This window comes from Triturus cristatus, chromosome 4_1 (genome assembly GCF_964204655.1).
Source record: "Triturus cristatus chromosome 4_1, aTriCri1.1, whole genome shotgun sequence".
Classification (NCBI taxonomy): domain Eukaryota; kingdom Metazoa; phylum Chordata; class Amphibia; order Caudata; family Salamandridae; genus Triturus; species Triturus cristatus.
The window spans coordinates 1,268,016,042-1,268,040,973 of NC_140585.1; the positions used below are offsets into that span (position 1 = coordinate 1,268,016,042).

A 24,932-nucleotide genomic window follows, 5' to 3' on the forward strand; every position below is an offset into this window, starting at 1 on the left:
CAACATGTTTACCAGCAGTGCCAATTTACTTACTTTAGTTCTCCAGTGGTTAGCATCTCAGGTTTTTTGGATCAATGTATTTTCTGTGCTGTATGCAGAACTAACGAGACAGGCAGTACATGCCCATGGATAATTAGGGGATACTGTGCGTAAGCCTTGTACTTTCTCTTCACCTTTACTGTAAATACTCTGACACATTCCTTAAAACTGTCCCCACAGTATTACAGCAGTATGTTTAGCATGGTCAGAAATTGTTTTATATTGTGGTCTATGAGGAAGTTAACCTCTTCGGCATGCCAAGATCTCTTATCGCCAGAAATGGAGTATAAAGGGGACAGACAAATTGGATGTACTCTTTATGGACTTCAAGTTTACCAGAAGGCCCTTCCCAATCCTCCTTGCAGTCTTATCTCTTGATGTCCACCATGCCAGAAGGTGATTCAATTGAGTCCTATGGTAGCATCTCCACACATTGCACTCACCGAGGTCCAATCTGTTGAATTGTTTTGCTACCAGTTGCTTTACATGCCAAACAATTGATTTTGTTGGTTGTGGTCCTCGAAGATACAGGTTACGGATCTAATGTTGGTCTGACCACTGACATTTGTTGTTACAAGGAGCACCGAATTCAAACTGTTTTCTATTTAGATCACTCATTCTTGAGGTAGGTGCCAATCCATTTACGTTTGATGCCTACAGGGGAGTAGCAAAGGTGTCATGGGCCATGGGCCATAACAAACAAAAATAAAACCGGATCCTCTGCCAGTGTGGTGGCAAAAATCTGTGTTAATTGCCCCCCCCCCCCTCCATGTCATTGGGCCCTAAAGCAGCTGCATTTGTTGTACCACTGATAGCACCTACCTAGAGGCCGTCCTTAAAGTTAGTGTCCTGGATACCCGGCATCTAAGTTTTGAACTGAGACAGAGATAACCGAGGAGTTGAAATCTGATGGTGAATAAAAAAATATCTGAGGTTGAACCTGTGTAATGGAGCATTGCAGGTGAGCTACCATAAGTAACTTCAAAAGCAAAACTCGGTTGAAAACAAACTTGAAACTTTATGAGCCCAGCTCTAGATAGCAGGACTGTGCATAAAATTTGACCTACAGCTACACATGCTTCAAACTTAACTATTCACTGGCTGCCATGAACCGAAAAAAGGCATCACTATGGCTCTACTTCATAATGTATATTAAGATAAGTAGGACATTTGTCATTTGGAGGATTAAGGTCCCCAAACTAATTGATAAAGGTCTGATGGAATATTGGCTTACCCACGTCTGCCAGGAATGGAATGCTGGTTAATAGTGTCAGGTCACAAACAATTAATTTTGGTGTGTTCATTTGTGGGAGGAAAAGAAGCTGAGTTGAGCTCGGATGAACGCTTGTGATTGGCATACACTCTATTTCTGCACCAAGTGTTCATTTTACTGAACAATCCTTCCCACTAACTCTCCTAGAAATAGGTCTACATTTTTCTGAGAGGGGACACTTGCCTCAGAAGACCGTAAAGTCTAGCCGTCAACAGGACGATTCACTGCTCAGAGACTGGAAGAGCGCTTCAACTTCTGAATGCTGCGTAACCTGTTTTTGGCTTCTCCCTTATACCTTAGCCATCTAAGTAGTACAGCTACTGGCTTCCCCAACTTGGCTCACCATCGTTGTCTTGACATGGAGGATGAGATGTGCATTCCATCAAGGGAGATTACACAATAGGACTAGAAATGAACTACTTTGGGTTCACAGTTCTGCCTAAAGACTGGGAAGAAATCTGGAAAGCATGGGAATTTGCTTTGTACTGTGCCCTGTGGAGAGATGGACAGTGCACTTGTGTCGTGCTGCCTGTCAGAACAAACTGTCCTGATCGTAGGAAGAGAGGCCCAAGGCCCATCTGTTAGATTTGGTTTCAGGACATCTTGATGGACTGAGCCCATCCAGATCCTCGCAATCCAGCACACCAGGAGAATTTAAACTAGGATCATCACTTGGGTCATGGAACCGCATAACTGCCTATTTCAAGTTTAAGTGTTCGGTCTTTGTAAAAAAACATAACACCAAGCAACATTTTTAGCAGCACTAATAAAAAATCATAAATAGAATTTTAAAACAATTAGTCTTTGTTCTGCATCCAAAGTACAATTAACACAAATAATTTAAAATTTTTAAAAAACAGTGTCATAGTAAAAAACCATATGTAGAACAGCTTATTTTCTTTACAAGTTTTTTTGTAGTATTCCACTAATACTAAGAATCTGTTTGGGTCTCCACAGGATTTTGACCAATTTCCTTTAAATACAAATTAAAAAGTTTTACCCCCTGTAGACTAGGGGGATTGAGGACCCACCAAGCCAGGTGATTACTGCTTCGCTACTCGTTCGAATATTCATGTCAAATATTACTTTTAATAAAATCTTCCTTTCTTTTAGTAGCTTTGGGCCTGCGCAGGAAATAGGTTGAAGTGATTCATATTTATAGCAGTATGCAGTCTCGGTTTTGCCTTTGTTCTTTCCATGAAGGGATAAGATCCTTTGTTTCCCACATGCCGAAACGCAGTCTCATGAATTGATGTTTTAAGATCAAAGAAAAATGAGCTGATAAATATTCCTGAAGCTTCCTTGTGCCATATATGCTGATCACCGTCCAGGGGTGACATCTTTGTAATAAAGTATTCTCATCTGTTGAATTTGACAGAAGTTTTATTGTGGAATTGATTTGTTTGTGGAAGGACTTTTTCCCAATGCTGGCGTTTCAAATATCTTGAGCACGCAGGTCCTCTATCACCTAGTTAAGATAGCAACCCCAGGTTCCTTGAATTTTGCTTGCTTTTTGAATATCTATTTCTTTCCAGCACAGATGGTCAATGGAAGAGATTTCAGATGCATGCAGCCTCCAACATAGTTTGATAAATGCACCTTTACTCCAGAATATTTGGTTTGGCAGTCCGAACTCAAGACGCACTTGGACCGGTGATGCACTTCGCTGGATGTGAAAAAAGTTTTGTGTTTATCTTATTCAGGGCTAGGATTTCACAACCCCTCAATTTTTGTGCCGTAGGTCACTGTTGTCATTAGCTGAGCATGCATCACAGATAGTAGGTTGCCGTGGATGGACAACTTAGTTTCTTTTTTAGTAGATTAAAGCCATATATAAGGTTTTGGTCCTCATTGCGGTGAGCTGTGATTTATAACTCAATTTTTGTTCCACCTTAAATCCAAGATATTTGTATGAGGCAACTGCCTCTACTTTGTTTCCCTCGAGGGGCCATTTGTATTTCTTATATTTAGCGTCCACTAGCCGTACTACCTTTGTTTTTGATCGATTTAATTCTCTCTCTTCCATGTATTTGGCTAATGCGCTCATTCCACGTTGTAAACCGATTGGAGTTTGGCTTAATACATAAATGCCTATTGTTGCAAGGAAGTATCCAGAACCATCCTTAACCCACAAGATCCTGTAGTATCTACTGATCATTCCGAATTCAAAACTGTTTGAATCATCCTCTAGTCCACATAGTTCCATAGATGTAGACCTATGAAGTTCAGGGTCAAGTCGACCGCTAAACAAAAAAGTAATTCACAGAAAGCCATGCCACCAATGACTAGAATGGGTTTGCATGGTGCATGGGTGCCTAGTCACTGGAAAAATGTTTTCTGAATAGTAAGTTTTCAGATAATGACCCAATATCTAAAACGCTCTATTGGCCCTTTTTAGTAATAAGTAGGTTGGATTCTTAACCAGCCCGTAAACTCCAGTAACTTTTGTTCAGTGTCTCGAACTGGACAATGGTGATTGGACCTAGTGTGATCATGGGCTTTGAGCAGATATTATAGGTAACACCACTGACTACACTAGAGTGGGGCTTTTGCAGTTCGGGAGTATGGTTTAGGCACCTCTGTTTTTAGGTTACCCTCTTTTGTTCTTGGGTACTAGATACTCTCCTTTGGCAAACTTTGTTGTCCCGTGGGGCCAGGAGAAGCACTCACAAAAGACTTGAGACCCCAGCACTCCTGAAGAACTTTAAGCTAATTTAGTTTACGCCTCATCAGGCAATACTGTCCATTTGGCCAAAAGCCAGAAATTTCTGGTTTATCACCATGGATCTATAATCAAAATTGTATGTCCGATACCCTTCTCATCTGGCCCTTAACTATGCAACTACTCAGCTCAAAATAAATCACTACAGTCCCCCGTCACACACTCAGAAGCTTATATGGCCCATATTAGTACCCTTGAATTGAAACTTGCATCAAAGGGCAAGTGCACGTTGTCTGTTCAAGCAGCCTTGATGTGGACATTTTTCTAGCCTACATCCCTCTTCCAATCTGACAAGCTTTAAGCATTGGCTCAACACATTTAATCTAATCAGGTTCTTGATGGCAAAAGTAACAAATGCAAGCACTGGCGATTTGGAGCAGAGCATCAGACGAATACCGGTGAGGGGGGGGGGGTGTGAGGGGGAGAGGCGACTGTAGAGACACTAACTGTTGGATAACTCATATCGTGCCCATGGTTGTCCTTGTATACAAACCAAGATTTGGGCTTGATGGAGGAATCATTTTCATTGCTGTGATTTTGATGTTTGTTTTTCATCACCAGCTAGATGGCCTGGAATCTTGGGGTTCAGAGTCTCCAGTCGCGAATGACATACAAGTGTCACCTGCCTCATTACTTAGAATGCCAATAAAGTTGCTTATTATGAAACAGACACAGACCTAAACATACTGCATAGCTTACAGGCTCCCTTCATACAAACCCAAATAGGATGAAGGCCATGAACCGCAGTCCTGGGCGACTAAAATTATTTTTCCAGAGGAGATCTCCTAGGTGGTCTGCACTCAGAGGTAAAGTTTAAAAGGCCTGTGCCCTCAAAAATTAAACATGCTGCCACCACTGTCCTTCAGAGCGTAGCCTTTTTAAGAGGGCTGTGCCACTCTTACTCGAAAAGGGGTGTACTTCAGCAGTCCCTCTGAGATCATAGCCCATTTCTTATGTCAACACAAAAAGGGAAATGGAGAACTTCCAGTGAGCTTCATGATTGCCAGGCGAAGTGGTGAGCAAACACAAAGCACTGCCCAAAATCATACTAAGTAAAGGCTGGCACAGATTTGCAAAGCAATGAAAAGAACCGTTGTCTAAAATGCAAGGACCAATAAACATGAGGCGAGAAGGAACATTTTTTTCAACCCTAAAGTGCTCAGTGTATGCTCCTAATTCTTGTGAAATAAGCTTATGCACAAACAGGCTAAATATTACGGTAGCTCCCAGGAACTTTTTCTACAGGCCGAATTGCAGAACTGGATGGTTTTTCCGGTAGGCCTGCCAAGGGCATGAACTCCATCACATGCTACAAGGACAGGATTATATACTTTTAGGTACATGGTGCCATCAGTTGTTAGACACATGATCAAAATACCTGGTCATTAGTGTCAACAGAAAGAGGCCATGGGAATCCTTTACTTGCAAGGAAGCCATGATATGCTAAGCGTTTTAGCCAGTTGTTTTGTGCCCCCTAAAGCTGTTTTCTGGGAAAACTCTTTTCTCAATTGGCATTACTTCTGTTAGGCACATCAGCGAGCTGCAGGCAAATAATGCTTCAGAATTGTACACCACTTCTCTTCAGAGCCAAGGGGTTCTTTACCCGACCTCACATTATCACATTTCCTTGACTTAAGAAACCATTTTTAGCTTCCATTTTAGTCCAGGGTGTCACATATATATGTACAGGACAAGACAACTCTGACCCCTGGACTACCTTCGTTATCTCAATTGGAGATGTTGGTGCAGATAAGAAGACCTCTAAAAGCATTACGGTCACTATTTGAAGGTGACATCTTGTGATGTGCATTTCACTGGAGCCAAGGCACGACCAATCAGAACAATCAGAACAATGGAAGGCACCTTTGAGGTTATGTTGGACAAATTCTGCAGACAGTACGATCGTGAAAGCTTATTCATGGGGGAAAGTCGATGTAAGCCAAGTGGATGTAGCCCGTTGCGAGATTTGGCCTATTCTTCTTTATCGAAACACTTTACTTGCTGTGGAAGTTAGGAATAGCATGGAGTTAGGAGTAGGGTAATAAAGTAATTATCTACCTGTAACAATAGTTCACAGATTGAAGCTCTTCTAGATTTGCACTCTGTGCATTAGTCTGCCTTCTAGTGGATGGGTCAAGAATTTTCTTTAAAATAAAGTGTTTTATCTCTGGTTGTCCATCATGGGTGGAGTTGATACTGTAACATAGGACCTAGTATTTGCATCATGTGACACGATGCAAAGCCGTGACAGAGCTGCAGTTCTGGGTGAGCCTGACCTGCCGGAATAGCCGACCTGCCCGACCCGCCAAACACCAAGAGTGTCCAAAACTGGCCACGGCCGACAATACTGTGACAGGAGGTCTAGGTTTGCGGCTAGCCAACGGCAGTTGCGTCAGTTGTACGCGGAGCATCCGAAAGCCTACGCCCCCCTTAGCCCACGCGTGTGCCATATGCCGTGCACCACAGAAATTTAGGAATTCATCAGCTTTGGAAAGAGCAGAGGGAGAGCAAGGAGCATGGGAAAAACCAGCTGAAACCTTGCCCCAGCTCCAGTTACTCAGCACATCCTAAGACAGGGTGAGGAGAGCTCTAGGAAGCAGCAGGTGGGTTCAGCAGCTCATGGAGGTGGCCGGCATTAGGCTGGTGCGGCTTGTATCTGCTGTTCTACCCGCCCACGCCCACCCCCGAACCTGTCCAGGCACCCACGTGGATGGGCTCCTTCCCACCAACATCCACACTGACTGCAACTGATAAGAACCACAAAGTTGTACTCCTTCAGGAAACATGGGCCGAGACAAACCTACTACTAGAAGGCTACCTATAATATCGGACCTCTGCCACAAGAACTCACAAGTTTGGTTAACCAAAAGGTGGGCTATTAATCTAGGTCTTAGTCCAGTTAAACAGGACAACTGACCAGTTACCAATCAAGGAGGACTGGCTTACTGGTGTAAGAATCAGAAGCTCGAATTTAGGGAAACGACTGCTGCTGATAAACGTGTACATCAGCCATTAGAGGGTTAGAGTTCGATCATCTAACCCAAATGATGTGTGGCCTATTAAACGACCACTGTGGCACAGCTTGCCTGATCACAGGGGACTGAAATAGAAATCTTTTCCAAGACTTCCCAGAAGACTATGAAGAAATGTGACCTGGTAGAACCAAAAACGTCATGGAACAAATAAAGCCTAGCGGCTGTAAGTACAGCAAGCTCGGCAAATATATGGTTTTACAACTCACCAGCATGGGTTACACAATTCTGAATGGTCGTTTTCCTAAGGACAAGCCACCCAACTGGACAAGAACAAATGGGCAAATCCACTCTCACCTTGATTTCACTATCTGCAATGGGGAAATGCTCCCCTTGATTGAGAATTACTGTATTGCCGCACGGAGGGAAAGTGACAATCACCCACAAATTATAACCCTGTCATTTAGCATATCACATCCTGGTATGACAAAACCGACAACCTGTGGAATTTATATGGAGAATCTTAAAAGGCTAAAATGGACAAATTCCTCCATAATTACCATCATGACAGTATGCAGGGCTTTTTTAGGTGAGAACAGCAAAAACAATGCATCACCAATGACTACATAGGTGTATTTTATTGACCAACTGCGCAAAAAATGTGCTCACCCTACTTGTTGATACAACGGAGGCAACCATATTGTCAGCACAGCTGAGATCAAGAAACTCAAGAACACACAACGCAGCGCTGTGGCAAGTCCAGAGGTGTCCAAAGGGGCTGAGTTGCCGCTTAAAATTTACAAGCAAGCCCAGACGGCCCTCAGGCAAGCAGTCTCTGTAGAGAAACGCAAACGCTCAGACCAATTTTTGATAAGATCATACTAGACATTCTCATCCCATGTTCTTTGTCGGAGACGGAGACATCTTTTAGTACCATCATAATCTTATGTTTCTGGATCGCCATAGTTGTACTTTTATTGAGGCTGCACTTTTCTGCAGGTAAAGGTTTTTTTAAAGGGTCCGTGAGCAACAACTGATGTAGTAGGTCCGACACTGTGGAATAAATTCCACTTTACCAGCCCGCTATCTGGGCAAGGTAAAATAGGAATGGTTTTGCATCCAAAATGTGCTGCCAATAATAAGCATTTTGGGAATTCTCTTGGTGGCCTCTTGTGCATTGACCACTTTCTCTGGTCTTTTAGGTTTGTCTTGGTGGTGGTGTATGTTGCCACATGTTCTTAAAATGGTGGAAGTCTCACGGAGGATTATAATTTGCAGCTGGAAACTGTCTATTTTCTAATACTTCGAACATCTTCTCAAGTTGCCCGTTGCTTTTGCAAAGTCAGTGTTTTTTCTTATGCTTCAATGTTGTGTCCTGGTCCAAATATTTTTTAATCAGTGAGTGGATTACCTATAACTTTTACCTGCACACCGTGTCTGAATCTTAAAAATCATAGCCAGGTGCTTCACAATAAAACTACCCACTTGCTTTTTCTGCTGCATTAAGTGCAAATTATAATTCAGTATAGGAAATAGTTGCGACTTCCTCAAATAAGGGTTTATATTCTGGCAAATGATAGATTAGCTCCACTATCTCCACCCAATGTAGATGTCTAGATTGGTTTTAAAGTGTGTTAGAATTGGCTATGCATGAGTGAGTGTCAGTTGCTCTCCACCTTCCTTCTAACTGTTTCCAAGAATTTACAGTGTTTGTCCTGTGGTAGACTGATTGTTGGATGGTGGTTTTCCTGCTGCTTACACTAAATCATCCTGTGCATGATTTTTAGTAAATGATGGTGGTGCGGAGATGGATTATATTTCTGCTCTATTCTTGAACTTCCTGCACTACCTGGTTTAGCAAAAATATTCGTTTGATGCAACATAGGTGGTAGAATCAGTAAATATTAACTTTTTCCTTTGAAGAGGAATCAGAGTTTGCAACAAAAAGCAGGTCTCCACATGATCATCCTCTAATGGACCCAAAACATTGTGGCACCCTTTTAATAGCATGGTAGGCAGCTACATATTCAGGAAGTAATGAACGTGAAGGACAAAGTTCCATCTCTTCTTGGAAAGAGTTAGTGCCTATGACTGCACTAAATGTGATTGTCTTCATCTTGTATATGTGGATTAGGACCATCAGTTGTGCTGTAGGAGTAGCTGGACCATTCTTCTATTAGTCTCTCTTGCCTCTCTTTATTGCCCCACCTTAGGAGGAACTGTGTAGTAGATAATGCTCCATCAAGACTTAACTTCTTATGGATAAAGATGCCACTTTTAGATCAAAAGCCTTTCATGCATTTTTTGACATTCAGACACCTTGCCATATTTTAGACTTCAACATCCTTGAAAGTTATTTAATTTTGAACTCTAGGGGCCTCATGAAGGTAGCCAAATACCGGTCGGTAACGGCCGATTTTCGGTAATTATACCATTACCGACCGGTATTTTGGCTTTTGAGATGAAGGGGGAGAATCTGTATTTGGAATTTACCGAATCGGTAAAATTACCGATTCGGTAATTTTACCGATTCGGTAAATTCCGAATACAGAAATGAGATGTAGGGGGACTGTGTGGTGTGTGTGGGGATTCGTTATTTACCACCAACTAATAGTTGGTGGTAAATGACGAATGTGTGTAAATGCAATATTTTGGCCGTAGATGTGTGCAATGTGGCAGACACACATGCCCTCAGGGCATGTATGTGTGCCACATGTGCACACATGGCCGAATCAGGGGTGCAACAGGGTGTCAATCTGACACCCTGCCACCCTTGCATGTGCTCCCCCATTACCGAATCGGTATTTACCGATTCGGTAATGAGGCATACCTTCCCATCAATGGGAAGGTATGCCTCATTACCGAATCGGTAAATACCGATTCGGTAATTACCGAATTTTTCCGATTCGGTAATATTTACCGACCAATTACCTACATAGCATTTACCACTTCATAAATACCGAATCGGTATGATTCGGTATTTATGAAGTGGTAAATGCCAGCCCACCTACATAAGGCCCCTGATCTCCAAAGCCTTTTTTGATCTTCATAATCTTTACAAGTCCAGTCGACTTTTGTAGGATCAGCCTCAGTGGTTTCCTTCTTCTTAGCCCCAAAAAGGGTGCATGTTTTTGACCCGTGGTGTCGAAGTTTTTATTTTTGAAATTGCTGATGTCTTTTTGTGCTCCAACTCTCGGTTTCCCGAGGCACTGTTGGCTTATGAGTGTTCAGTGTTTATTACAATATGTTTAGAAAGTGAATCCCTACCCTTGAAATTATATGGATATTTATTTTCCTCCATAAACTCTAAATCTTACACACCCTCATCTAGCAAAAATACTTAGCCATAGACGGGGCCCGCATGGACTTTCATCAAATCATTAAACGTTTTCAATATTTTTAAATTTGCCTAATGTGACAATCTTTATCACAAAGTTTAAATATTTTGGGTTTAAAAAGCAAGTAGGCATAGCAATCCTCAGACTTATTGCATTTGGTAGGCATATAACATACTGAAAGCTCATCATTCACTGCATACTTTCCGCTGCAGTTAGGACATCATTTAAATTGAATATTGTTAATAATTTGAGATTCCACTGTGGTCCTTCTCTGCAGGAGTCTCAGTATTTGTTACTGTCAATTTTTTCTTCCCACTCCTCCACATCGGAACAAACGCCTTGTTTCAACAGCCAGCAATTAGCTTTCAAACCCACTGGCGGAAACAACAATCGGATGATGGAGCTGACATACCTGGGCACCAGGCAATCATAGTGAGTTATATCAACTCCACCCATGGTCGTTCCCTGAAGGTGACACTTTACTTATAAAAAAAATTCTGGGTACAACCAGTAGATGGAAGAAAAATTCACATGTTCATCTATAATAGTTTCACTCTGCAAAAATGAACCCTTTGTGTTCTTGAGTTGTCCCTTTAGTCCAAAGACTCTGTCCTATTCTCTGTCCTGCCCACGAATTAGGAGGGACTGGGAAGTTTGCCAGACTTCATACAGGCACAAGTGTGGTTCTGGTTGCACAGCAATTTGAAATTTACTTTTTGATCAAGCCATTTAGAGGCGGAGTACTCACAGGATAGTAACAAGAGTAACTTGGGTGAACGGAGTAAAGAAGTTGCACCTTATAGTGACTTCATCCGTTATAGACCCTCCCAGAAATCCCCTGTGCCTAATACATTTCAGTAGGTGACCTTGTGTACTTTCCGTTTATTTCCAAGTGTCATGCTGCGTTTTCCAACATGACATTTACTATGTACCAAAATTACAAGTAATGGAACGTATCAAGTCTTTTCTGGTAACACCATTAGTACAAAAAGCAATGTGCTTTCATTCTAAATGATATACTCAAGCATCCAGAGTAGACTATTTTGGTATTCTATGTCTTACAGATCATATTCGGCCAAGTTAAGTTAAGGACTTCAAGCCCAGACATTTGTCATACTAAACAGCAGTTACTATCGCCCTGGAGCAATCCCTTCCACTGACTTGCACCACAGACCTGGACTCAAACACCAATACTTTACCAGGTTTCCATGGGCTGAATTTAGTAGTCCAGCGGGGTGTTGTGTCACCATTTGCCTTTAGGCAGGGTTCATTTCTGTCAAAGTAACAAGACAAAGCATGGCAATCACTGCTACAGTACAAAGTGTCACAAGAACATTTTAATTAAGGATAACACTGCTTGCAGCTTGAAGGCAGTTGAATATGTACATAATCGATTCTCAGTCTGGAATAACAACTATAAAATTAAGAAGAAATGACTTGAAATGAGTCTACCAGTGCGATTAACGTTATTCTCAGTGGTGCTCAATTCGATGGTCAGTCTTGCATTTTTTAGACCTACAATTTGTTAAATTAGCTGAACACCCAAAACGTTTGTGAAATTAACTACCCGTTTTACCTCCCTCTCACCTCATTGAAAGATGTCAGAAGCAAACGTTTCCTAAGAGTAGGATGTTTAATATCAGTGAAGTCATGGAGTTAACGAATGTTAAGAGACAGTAGCAATTGGTCATTTTCATCTGGTGAGGCCACAAAAACAATGTAAACAAGGTCAGTATATTACGCCATAAAGTATAGAAAAAGTGATGGATGGAATGCTTGAATTAATCTCAGCCACTGGTAATTACTCTGGGCTGCATCCCAGTCCATTGTTATTTTGCCCACCATGGCACCTCAGTGTGGACCCAGCCATATGCACATCAGTCTTGACCCTGCTTCAATGGGAACAGACCAGCCAAGCCAGGTCCTCCCTGAACTGGAATAAAGGCAACCCAGGACCTGTTATGGAGTCATCAGCGGGGTATAGCTTGGGTCATCTGGACCCACGTATGGGCATACCCGTCCCACTTAGGGTGATATACTATAGTATGCAAAAAGTGAATTGTGTACACAATAGTATAATACACCCATCAATAAATTACATGTAGAGGGATTCAAACAATCAGGGGTTTGTGAAGTGCGCTACTCACCCGTGAGGGTCTCAAGGTGCTGGGGGAGGGGGGTGGGGGTTAGGTGGTGCAGCTCCGGGTCAGGAGAAGAGCCAAGTCTTGAGGTTCTTCCTGAAAGCATGCAGGGTAGGGGATTGTCTGATTTTGACTGGGAGTTCATTCCAGGCTTTGGCTGGTATGTGGGAGAAGGCTCTTCCTCCTGTTCTGGTTCTGTGGATGCACGGGGTGTTTGCTAGGGCGAGGTCGGCGGAGCGGAGGTTTTTTTTTGGGTACGCGGAAGGAAAATCATTGGTTGAGGTATTTGGGTCCGATATGGTGGAGGGATTTGAAGGCGTGGGTGAGTATTTTGAATGTTACTCTCTCCAACGTGGAGCCAATGGAGGTCTCGCAGGTGTTGGGTCATGTGTTCGTGTCGTGGTGTGCCGAGGACCAGTCTGGCTGTGACGTTCTGGATGGTCTGGAGTTTGTGTAGCAGGGATTTGTTGATTCCTGCATAGAGGGCATTTCCGTAGTCTAGTCTGCTGGTTATGAGGGCGTGGGTGACTTTCTGGATTCGGGGGGGATCCACTTGAAAGTCATGAGTAGAGAGTTGGAACAGGTGGAGGCGACTGCATTGATCTGACGAGTCATGGAGGGAGGAGTCTAGGATGATGCCAAGGTTCTGGGCATGGTCTGTCGAGTTTGGGTGGGTTCTGAGGGCAGAGGGCCACCAGGTGTTAACCCACGCAGTGGGGGATGGTCCCAGGATGAGGACCTCATTCTCTCAGAGTTGAGTTTAGGGCAGCTGTTGCTCATCCAGGCTGCAACGTCTTCCATTCCTTCCTGGAAGTGGAGTCTGGTCACTTCGGGTTGCTCGGGATGGAGAGGATGAGCTGTGTGTCGTTGGCATAGGATACTATGCTGAGCCCATGCGGTCTGATGATGGTGGCGAGGGGGGCCATGTAGATATTGAACAGCGTGGGGCTGAGTGAGGAACCTTGTGGCACTACGCAGTTGATCTTAGTGGATTTGGAAAGGAAGGGTGGGAGTCGGATCCTTTGGGTTCTGCCTGCGAGGAAGGAGTCCCCCGTATGCCGGTGCCGTGGAGTATGTTTGCGAGGGTGCGGTGGGAAGCGGTGTCGAAGGCTGTGCAGAGATCTTGCAGGATGAGGGCCGCGGTGTGGCCCTGGTCGAGTAGCATGCAGATATCATCGGTGGCGACGAGAAGGGAGGTTTCGGTGCTGTGGTTTCTCCAGAAACCAGACTGGGAAGAGTCAAGGATGGCGTTCTCTTCGATAAAGGTAGTCAGCTGGGCATTGACAAATATCTCGGTGACTTTGGCTGCGAAGGGAAGGAGAGAGATGGGCCGGTAGTTTTTCAAGTCTGTCTGGTCAGCTGAGGGTTTCTTAAGAAGGGGCTTGACTTCTGCCCGCCTCCAGTCCTCGGGAAGATTCCGGTTTTGAAGGGGATGTTGATGGTGCGTCGTAATTCGGGCACTATGGCGGCTGCTCTGTGGAAAAAGTAAATGTAAATGTCCAGTATTTATAAAGCGCGAACAATTACACGAAGTTGTCAAGGCGCTGGGGGCCCTAAGGAAGATTAAGCAAGCTATTGCTCAGAGTCACATGGTGCTGGGCTGATCTGCCGCCGGCACCGGGGATCGAACCGTGAGCCCCCGGGTTCTGGAGTCAGTTGCCCTGGCCGCTGCGCCACACCTCTTCCTCACAATGTGAGGCAGGCAGGGATCTGTGAGGGCTCCTGAGTGGGTGTTCTTCATGGTCGTGTCTTCGGTGGTGACCGGTGTCCAGGCGGAAATGGTGGAATGGTCGTCCTTGCTTGAGGGGAGGGTGGTTTCTGGGGTCTGTTCACTGAAGTTGTTGTAGAGGGCCTTGATTTTCAGGTGAAAGTAGGTGCTGAGCTTGTTGCAGAGGTCCTGGGATGGTGTGAAATCAGTGGCTTGGCTGGGAGGTTTGGTGAGCTGCTGGATGCAGTTGAAGAGTTCCTTTGAGTTGCTGGCGTTGGTGAGGCTTTTGTTCCGCATGAAGGTCCTCTTGGTGGTTATTATGAGGTGGTGGTATTTTGTCAAGGTGTGCTTGTAGGTGGTCTGGTCTTTGGTGGTTTTGCCATTTCTCCAGTGTTTCTCGAGGCGTCAGCCTTCTTGGAGGTCGGTGGTGAACCAGTCGGCCTTCTGGGGGGGGGGGGGCGGTTCCATCTGGGTGCTGGAGGGGGGCGAGCTGGTCTACACAGCTGGTGATCTAGAGGTGGAATTCTGTGGCAGCAGCATTGGCGTCGGTTGTGACGGTTGGGGGCTAATGCACGAGGGTGGAGTGGAGGTGTTCTTCTGTGACCTTGCTCCAGTTCCTTCGTGGGGGGCGCTGGGCGGGTTTGTGTGCAGTGATAGTCTTGAACAAGAAGTGGTAGTCTGTCCAGAGGGATAGCAAGGTGTGGTTGTTAAACAACCGCTTGGATCGTCAAAGAGGTCCTTCATCTGGGCCTTCTTTATCCAGGGTCCAGCTAGCTGTTTACCCTCAAAGGCCGGCATACTATTGGATATGGGAGGTGATGTTGCCTATCGGCTAAAGCAGTCAACTTTTGGAGTGGAGAACCAGGCTTGATACTTGCTCTCCCTTAAACAAAGGCCAAAAACTGTGTAGCATAATCTGGTTCTCTTCTGGAGCACTAACACCCACAGGCCAAGTGTACGCTTTATAAACCAGCAAAAAAAGAAAGGCCTCTATATACAATTTATTTTACCTCCTCTTGTATATCAGCTCACTCGGTGATTGATAGGCAATTTACACTGCAATTAAACAACCTAGGAGTCCTTATGAAGCACAAACACCTCCTTTGTTTCTCCATACAACAAGGCGGGTAGCCAACACTGGTTTGAACCGGATTAGGAGTTCTGTCAATCACAGGGGGGATTGTGCAGCATTGCGGGTATGTATTGTCAGGCAAATACCATGATCGGCTAGTAGTTTTCAAGCACCTTCGGGCAGGGTAGGCAGGGGGCTTCTCATGGTGGCAGGGTGGGGAGTCTGATTTTGTGCTTAGGATTTTAAAACCCCATCAGTCGTTAGCTTCTAGATGACTGGGCACAGGTTGGACGTCGAATTTGGGCTTCAAAAAGCCATTTACTAAATTTGTAAGTACGAACTGGAAACCTAGAAGCGAATTACAAATTCACAGCACGGGTCTGCCCTTGAAGCCATGGGAAATTACAGGATTGGATTCATGGAGCTTTTGAATGCTAGCCACTGTGAAAATGTCCGTGCCCCTTGGTCTACCCCAATGTGTCCCGCCACTGGGCAGACTGTTTCATTTCCAATACCAGCTATGAATACATGCCCCGTTACTAGGACCAAGAAATAGAGTATCAGCATCTTACCGTAGGCTGTCCGGGAAACTGTGGCTTTCACTGGTGTTCTGAGGGAAAGGAGGCGGGGAAGACGCGGCTTCTGCAACACAAAGGTATCCGGGAGAAGACAAATAGGTTGGTGAAAGAGGATTTAACTGAAAGCTTAAGTACAAAACCAAAATGCATTTGTTTCAAATTCTGAATTAAGAATTCTTTCCATGTACACTGTAATATTTTGAACCAATCAGACTTGAAATAATTATTGAGAACAAAGAAAGGTACACAGTTCCCCAAGGGGGATGGAACAACGTGAGTAGAGACAAATAGGAGGGGAATCCTCCAAGACGGAACTAGAGTTCTCACACACCCAGCAAGCTAGTTATCATGCTTCATCATATGGACTCGCTCCTAGTCGGGTCGGGGGTGCAATACCCGAAGAGCACCCATAAAGGGGATCTTTAGCGGAGATCTGTTCCTGCCGTATGGTGCCGTGGGTGTGATGGCCCTACGGGTAAGTGTAGATGTGAGTGAGTGATTTTAAAAAATTTTAATAAGGTGGATGACCACTCCATTAAATTTCTCTTGTGGATCATCCAACCTTTTTTAGAATCACTCACTCACATCTACACTTACCCCTAGGGCCCTCACACCCACGGCACCATATGGCAGGAACAGAAGATCTCCGCTAAAGATCCCCTTTATGGGTGCCCGTCGGGTTTTGCACCGCCGACCCGACGAGGAGCGAGTCCATATGATGAAGCATGACACCTAGCTTGCTGGGTGTGTGAGGACTCTATTTCTGTCTAGGAGGATTCCCCTCCTCCTATTTGTGTCTCTACTCACGTGGTTTCATCCCCCTTGGGGACCTGCGTACCTTTCTTTGTTCAGTATTTGGGCACGTACGCAGGACCCCGTTAAACAGCCCTTTCAGTCCCTCTCCTTGTTTAAGGTTGAAATAATTATTGCCATACAATTTGAGCGAAATCTGATTTACACACTACCGTCGTGCTGTCTCTGAAGCATTTTAGCAATCAGTTGTGCAAATTCGGAAAGTTTCCTTATGGTATAAATGTAATAAAATCAACAACGTTACTGTTCAATCCAGTAATTTGTCCAGGAAAAGTACAAAACCTAAGTGCTTCAGTCATTAGGACTTCACCGATGGCCCCAGAGCTTTAGTTACGTTTCTAACACACTTATTCGTTTTCCCAAGAGAAGCATATCGTTCTCGATTTAGGCCGTTTAGGTCAAAAGCAGCAAATGTTAAAAGTAATGGCGATTGGAAACAGATTACAATTAAGGTAGTTTAGGTTCCATTTAAAATTCTACGGTAGGTAAGACAATCCAGCTAAAATAACCACTTAAAGGTACAAACTCCAGCACAAACTCGCATCTCCTATTATTCAAACTTTATGATTAAAGGGTTGTAATTTGTAAACCTGAAAAACTCAATCTAGATTTGTAACCGTAGTTCAGAAGATCGAGTAATATTGAATCAAATACTGTGCATACACTGCCATCTAGTGGTTTTGGCAGAATGTATTTGATTTTCTTGAAAGTTAATGTTTTTCTGTTTGATCATCATGCAGAATGTAGGAGTGGGTCAGGGGATTTAGTTAAGAAGTCATCAGGAATTGCACAACGTGCTCTCAGCGATATGCTTGACATTACTCAGCCACAAACCAGCTAGCTCTCTTATCACTCGTTGACTTTATTCTGGTCTTTGACCATGCACAGAGCTCAGCTGCCCTTTGCCTAGGTGTGCGCTATAGAAATGTCAGATATATACATACAAGTCAAATAATGTCCCTACCCACATTTAATTAGGATCCTTTCCTATTTTCATATTTGGATCACTGCGCATGGGTCTCTTTCGTCACCCCTGGTACCAGTATGGATGTGGCTGGTGTGGCCTCATGGACCTCATGGACCCCTCAGGTTGGCCCTTTGAGTTATGGCAGCATGCAGGTAGATTACTCATTGCGGCTTTCACATGGTCGTAGGAACTGAGGGGCAGATTTATAATAACTGGTGCATCCCTGCATATCAGTAGGGATGCGCCAGTTATTGTGCGCCACAGCTCTGCCACCATGGATGCGCCGCATTTACAATGCGGCGCACCATGGGGCAAAAACGGCACAGATGCGTGACGCATCTGTGCCGTAAAAGTGGCGCATTGCTGGAGTTGCGTCGCAAGCGCGACGCAGCTCCAGCAATGCTTTGGGGGGACCCATCTTCACAATGCTGCATCAATCCTTACGCCTGCTTCAAGCAGGCGCAGGGTTTTGACGCAGCATGGGCTCAAAAGTGACTGAGTGAAATCTTGTAGATTTCACTCAGCCACTTTTAGGAGGCGTTCCTGCGACAGAACGCCCCCCCCTGCACAGGTACGCCTACTGCTGGCGCAGGGCTTTACAACGTGACGCATCTCCCAGATGCGTCACGTTGTAAATACCCCGCAGCATGGCGCAGGATTTGCGCCGCCGCTGCGTCACGAAAGTGACGCAACGGCGGCGTAAATGAGGCGCAAGGGGCTCATAAATCTGCCCCCGAGTTTCTATCCCAGCGCTGCACAGCGGCGGCTTGGGGGCTTCATGCTGCTTGCAGTACTGTGCCTGATGAGAACTGCCTGTACCTCGGAGGAGGGTCAGTTTCAGAGGCGGACCCAGCACTGTGCAATAGATGGTAGGACGTCAATAAGTCACCCAAATAAATCCTCTGACATTTTTTGCCTGAGGCGGTTGGAAACAATCATTTTCAGGTCTCGGCTAGCGTGGGCTGGGCACATGCGCAGTCTCGCTGGTGAGATTTAACGTTTTTAGGTATATTCTGTAAGGGGCTTTAAGGCCCGCCCCTCTTTTCCCTTGGCTGGCGTCACCGTTTATGCTAAACGGTGGCCAGCCATTGGAAAAGAGCTTGTTGTGATGTTTTCCTTCGGCTTTTTGAGCCGTCCCATATGGACGGCCTCGCCTGCTTTCCTTCTTAAGTAAAAGGTTTCTTATCTTTATGGGGCCAACCACATGGCCCCATAAAGATAAGAAACCTTTTACTTCAGAAGGAAAGCAGCCGAGGCCGTCCAAGTGGGACGGGCGAAAAAGCCAAAAGTCTACGTCATGGCGAGCGCTTGTTTTAAAGCTGTTGTAATAAGTCCCGTGAGTGATGCGTCAGAGGTCCCCGTGATCAGAGCGCTTGTGATCGGAGGGTTTGGTGTTGATTTATTCTCGTCTCCTTCTCAAATAATCGTGCAATGTCCCATGCAAACGAAGGGCTTGCTATTTAAAAACCCCACTAGTAAAGCAGCAGCCTCAGTGAATGTTTTATAATGTAAACATGTTTATTGCAAACGTGCGGCAGCCAAGTTTAGACACCTGCATTTGATTTGATTTCATTTTATGGCATCTGCTTGCATTACACAAAGAGAAGCAACGAAAGCCCCGCCTGTTGGGTTTGTCAATGCTTGATACGTTTATGATTTTAAGGGCGCACAACTGAGTGAGAGCTGCAGGGGCGCATGAGCTGTGTGCCCCCCCTCTCTCCCTCACACTGGACAGAGCGCACGTCTATGAGGCTGGCAGGACAAGCGCTGTCTGCTCCTGCTTCTTGGTGCTACATTTGCAGTTTTCTATAGCGCGACCTCGACCCGAGGGTATTGGAGCGCTTTACATGAGCACCAGTCGTGTTACACGAGGACACATTCATCTTTGCTCGGCAGGGGGGGGGGGGGGGAGATCGGTGATTTGGACAGAATGACAGGATGGTTAGAGTCATTGCCGAGACTCGAACCTACCCGATCCTCCGCTCCGAAGTAGTCAGCTCTGGGTGTTATGCCACATCCTCCCCAGGTGCCTGTGCGGCTGAACTCTGCTGCCACGAGGTGCTCTCTTGCACCAGGATGTAGAAACCACTGCAGACCAGGCGTTAACCAAGCGATGAGGGCAAAAACAGGGGCGGTGGGCATGAGAGCACTGTCCAGCGTCCCTGCCACTGCCACTGCCCACCCTTGAAGAATAGAGTGAGTGCCCCCCACCCCCCTGGTGATGGTCCCTGGTGATGGAGGGCAGAGGTCAGGGCTGCAGAGCGCCTCCTGCTGGGACACATTACAAATTGGACAGAGCGCATGTCTATGAGGCTGGCAGGACAAGCGCCGTCTGCTCCTGCTTCTTGGCGCTACATTTGCAGTTTTCTATAGCGCGACCTCGACCCAAGGGTATCGGAGCGCTTTACATGAGCACCAGTTGTGTTACACGAGGACACATTCATCTGTGCTCGGCAGGGGGGGAAATGGGTGATTTGGCCAGAATCACAGGATGTTTAGAGTCATTGCCGAGACTCGAACCTACCCGATCCTCCGCTCCGAAGTCGTCCACTCTGGGTGTCAGGCCACATCCTCCCCAGGTGCCTGTGCGACTGAACTCTGCTGCCACAAGGCGCTCTCTTGCACCAGGATGTAGAAACCACTGCAGACCAGGCAGTCTGATGTTGATAGATGCTGAGAAGGGAGATAGAGATGGTGAGGTGGTCTGGTCCGGAGCATGTGCGGTTTGCGTTACATTGCTGGTGCTGTTGAGAAGACAAGGTCATAGTTGTGGCGTTTGAAGCGTGTTGGTTGAGCGATGTGTTGTATCGTATTCACTGTGTCGATGGGTTAGGTGAGGGTGTCTCGTGTTTTTGAGCTTTGGTTTTCTGGGAAGGTGAAGTTACCCAAGAGGGTGGTGTGGGTGTGTCTGAAAGATGAGGTGGTGAGACCACCCGGGAATTCATCAATTATGATCTTATACGCCCAAGGAGGCTTTGGTGTTGAGTGTTACTTGCATAAGGTGCAGGACCAGGATGATTTACAGATGATCGCGAAGCTTCCTTCCTTCTTTTGTGCACAGTCCACACGACAGCTGCTGTAGCCTGTGTGGAGATGGTTCCTAGGATGTGTGATTATGTGGGTGTGCCATGTTTTTGTGATGAGGAGGGTGTCAAGCTTGTCATAGCTGATGCGATCTGCGACGTCTGGTGCATGAAGTATGCTGAGTGAGCGTTAATGAGCATGAGTTGGAATGTGTGTTCTGTAGTTAAAGAGGTGTGTGCAGTAGTTCGTGGTGTGTGTACAAGGTTGTGTATGTGTAGCGCCAATGCTATGAGAGTGTCTGGCTTGTCTGTATCTCGGTGTGGGGGTTGATGGTATGTGGGGCTGGGTGACGCACAGGGGTTTCTGGCACAAACAGTCAGTGCTTTTGCCTGAGTCCGCGCTTTGCTGGGGTGCCCAGGGGAGTTGACTGAAGTAAGAAGGCAGGAAGTGATGTCACTTCCTGTGCAGATGAATGATGGGAAGTGAAGTGATCTCCTCTTGTTGGCTTCTCCTTTTCAAGTTGGTTTTGGTGGGATGCCAGTAATGTTGCTTGCTGAGGAGATTAGTGATGGGTCATTTCTTATGTGGTGCCTCTGTGCAAGATAAACCTCTCTCTATAATCGGTATTGTCAATTGTAAGCAAGTGGAGAGACAATTGCTCCTATAAGCTTCTTAGCTGAGGCATTTAGGCATCAAATACTATTTTTCGGTTGTGCCTGGGCAGTACATGCGCTGCTCTGCGAGGCATGCTGTATTCAGGGATGGACTTGAAGCCCCGCCCACTCTCTGCCCATATTTTTCATTGGCTTGTGTCATTGTCCACAAGCTGCCTTAAGTATGTGTGAATTGCTAACAAATTGTGAGCCTTTGTTTTCCCTGCTGCATTTGCATCAGGTGTGAGGCTCCCAACCAAGAGACTCGAACAAAAGGAGGCCTTCACACTTACCTATATACATGAATACATATATATGCATACATATAAAGATATATATGTATACATATGTCAATATATATATGCATATATCTTTCCACATATATATGCACATATATGAATATATGTATGCACTAAATAAACATTACAAATGCAACATGTCTCGCATTTGTGAAAGTTGAAGCAATTTTATTAAAGATATCACTATATATACATATATCCATCCCAATATCACTAAAATATGCTTTTATACATGTATAGTTCTGTATATGTCTGCACTCTATGCTATTATATACCTATATACATAGATAGACCAACATGTATAATCACATATATACACATACAATACATCTGCATATCTAAATAACGAAACCTCTAAATGCATGCATAAATATGCATATTATGTACATTGAAAACTGCTAACACAATAATAAAAACACTTCTAAAAAGAAACACCATTTGTTTAAAAAAAAATGCTCTAACTTGGACAAAGATGAGACCTGCTGCATTTTTAATGCTTGTTAAGCTTAGGTCGTCGATGTGGGTTGGATGGGCGTGGAGCTGGGTAGGAGTGGGGTTCTCTCTCAATGGCTCACCTGCTAGATTTCTTCATTCAACCTCAATCTTTTGATTTATCTTTTGAGGTCCTCATAAGGGATAGTCCCAGAGGTGTTCACTGCTTCCAAATAAACCTGTATTTCCCCAGTGTAGAGAGGTGCCACACACTGCCCTTCAAAGATCTTTGGACCAACCAGCACTCTGGTCTTCACTCACAGTACAGTGCTAGAGGCTTTATGTGCTGTGCCGTAGCTGTGGTAAAACGGCTAGACATAAGAAAGTATCTTGTTGGCTTTGTCCCTTATTCTGATTTATGCTGGTTTGGTTTCACGAAGAAAGAAGCAGTTTTGCTGCCCTTCTGTCAGCTAAAGTATAAAGGCCTCAATGGCTCTTCAGAACATGGTTTTCTCCTGGCACCAGTGATCCCAGTACTTACATGTGACCCTCCAGAGGAGGACAAAGGCTTGAATACTACAAACATGAAAAATAACCTGGATGCTCCTTGTGTGAGATGAACGGCCTATGGCAGTGCTTCCCAAAATTTTGACTCCTGAGAACCCACATTGAGTCACTACTGGAAGCCGGGGACCACCAAGCAATTTGTACTATCTAAATTTCGAACATTTAAACAGTATGTTATGCTAGTCAATTTATAGAGGGCATCGTTTACCCGAAGGTGTCTTGGCGCTAGTCCTGCGAACAAGTGAGCCTAAGTGAAAGGGAAACCTACTGATTAAAAAGCCATGTCTTTAAATGCTTTCTGAATTGGAGAAGGGAGGGAGCTGCCCTTAGGGGGTGTGGGAGAAGGTTCCAAGCTCTGGATGCTCGCACCACAAAACTGCTTCCTCCCCATTTTGCTTTTTTAAATTTGATAAAGTTGACTTTGAAAGCACCGAACGATCTTAAATTCCTAGTAGGCGTATACCATCCTCCAACAGTGCCTCTTATCTCTCCATAGCCCCTCTGTCACAAGTATTTCATTTGTTTTATAGCACCTCTCATACCAATGAAGGGTGTCAGCGCAATTTGCATCAAACACATACAAAGAAAATGAAGTATATGTGTGTAAATCAATGTAAAGAAAATGTTACATAAAGGCAAAAAGAACTAGAAGCTGTAGGATTCATATGTCATCCATACTGGTAGGCATTTTTTAAGAATGGTTGGTCTGGAGAAGCACAAATTCAGGATTCAGAACATACAATGGTTAGTGTTGACTTTAATAATAAGAATTTGTTTCTACCCAAACAAACCTTTATTAGCAGCATCAGGATAATGAAAGACTGGGGAAAAACAACCTACTATTCTGTACCATGCAGTTTGCATGTAGCTCTTTGATCCCACAATTTCCTTGGCCCTTAACTCCAAGTTTAAGAGGTTAACTCACACCTAACTGTCTGGCAAGAAGGAGAAGACCCCTGTCTCGGCATCCGACTGAAGCCAGCTTACAACTTCAAGTCCTCTCAGTGTAGTGATTTATCCACCTCACCTCAGTCACACGAGACAGAGGGGGATCGCCAAGCGCCTAACTCAATGCTCATAGCCAACTTGATCGAGACCTGCGTAGAGAAATTCAAACATATACTAAAGATGGAACTGCCCCCCCCCCCCATCACTTGTCTTGATGCAATGGATAATAAATTAGAAACCTTAAAGGTTCCTCTACCCTAAATGACAGGAAGCTATCTTCCACTCATCCTAGAGTCTCCTCATCCAGTTGGGCAGCGGACCCAGTGTAGGAAGCTGGCTCTTTATATAGTATACCAAAAAGAGGTATACTTTGCAAGGAGTCCAGGTATCCCTCACAAGTGGACAGGGGCTTGCTCTAGCAATCCCAAGGTGCGTTCTTACGGGGTAGTGTGGTAAAGCAGCCTTAGGCTTGTCAGAGAAGAGTTTTAGACATTTGATGCATACATACAGTCAATAAATGATACATAAGACTCAATAAAGAGATCTACACCAATTTATAAAAATAACACGTATTTTTATATAATTTTAGGCATCAAGATCATGAAAATCAGGTAAGTACGTTTTGAGTTATGAATTTTTACAATTTTATAAATTGTATTTTTTCTATACATTTTATTTTTACCGTTTTTAAAAATGGACAGTGCAATTTCTGAAGCTGTAATGTTATCCTATGGAGGAAAGACACATTGCATACAGTTACTTCACAGCGACTTAGAGAATCAATCTCATGGGCTTAAGGTAAGTATGGGGCAAGGTCCAAGGCAGCACCAACAGGTCACCCCGGGTGGCACTGAAGCAGCTTGGTGCAGAGGTGCTTTCAAGCATCAGGTGCCCAATGTTATACTCTGTGGAATAACATGTACTGCATTACGGCACTTCACAGCGACTTATGGAACCAATCTCCTGGACTTCTGGTGAGTATGGAGCAAGGTCCATAGCCACATCAACAGGTCACCTCGGGAGGCTCTGGAGCGTACGGGTGCAGAGGTGTGTGATGGCATCTAGTGTCCCATCGACTTTAATGGGGAAGGGCCCAGTTGCAAAGAGGCTGCAAGCAGGTACTGGGAGACCAGTCAGGCCAAACCAACAAGAGGGCTCAGGTCTCATGATGCTCAGGGACATGGGAGACCCCTTTGGTCCGCTTCTCTTCGGGCCAGGGAGGCCGGATGCAGTGGTGTTCTGAGGCATCAGGTTTTCGGCACCGGAGACACTCGTGGTGCAGGGGGCATGCACAAAAAGGCTTCAGCCAGGGTCGGTGAGTCCACTGTGGGAAAACCCAAGGTGGGCTTTGTCTCTGGAGGGTCGGGGGACAACACTGGCACCATT

The 24,932-nt window shown here is 45.0% G+C and overlaps 1 protein-coding gene across 3 annotated transcripts in view; it reads right to left on the minus strand.

Moving 5' to 3' along the window:
* The window catches only part of LOC146856562 (uncharacterized), a 511,781-nt gene that overhangs the window by 108,371 nt on the left and 378,478 nt on the right, over positions 1 to 24,932 (minus strand). For all 3 annotated transcript variants that reach the window (XM_085654765.1, XM_085654767.1, XM_085654766.1), the window contains 2 exons: positions 15,838 to 15,907; positions 11,544 to 11,617 (listed from right to left, as the gene is read on the minus strand). In XM_085654765.1, the coding sequence (XP_085510891.1) occupies positions 11,544 to 11,617; positions 15,838 to 15,907 (144 nt within the window). The remainder of the gene's footprint in view (positions 1 to 11,543; positions 11,618 to 15,837; positions 15,908 to 24,932) is intronic.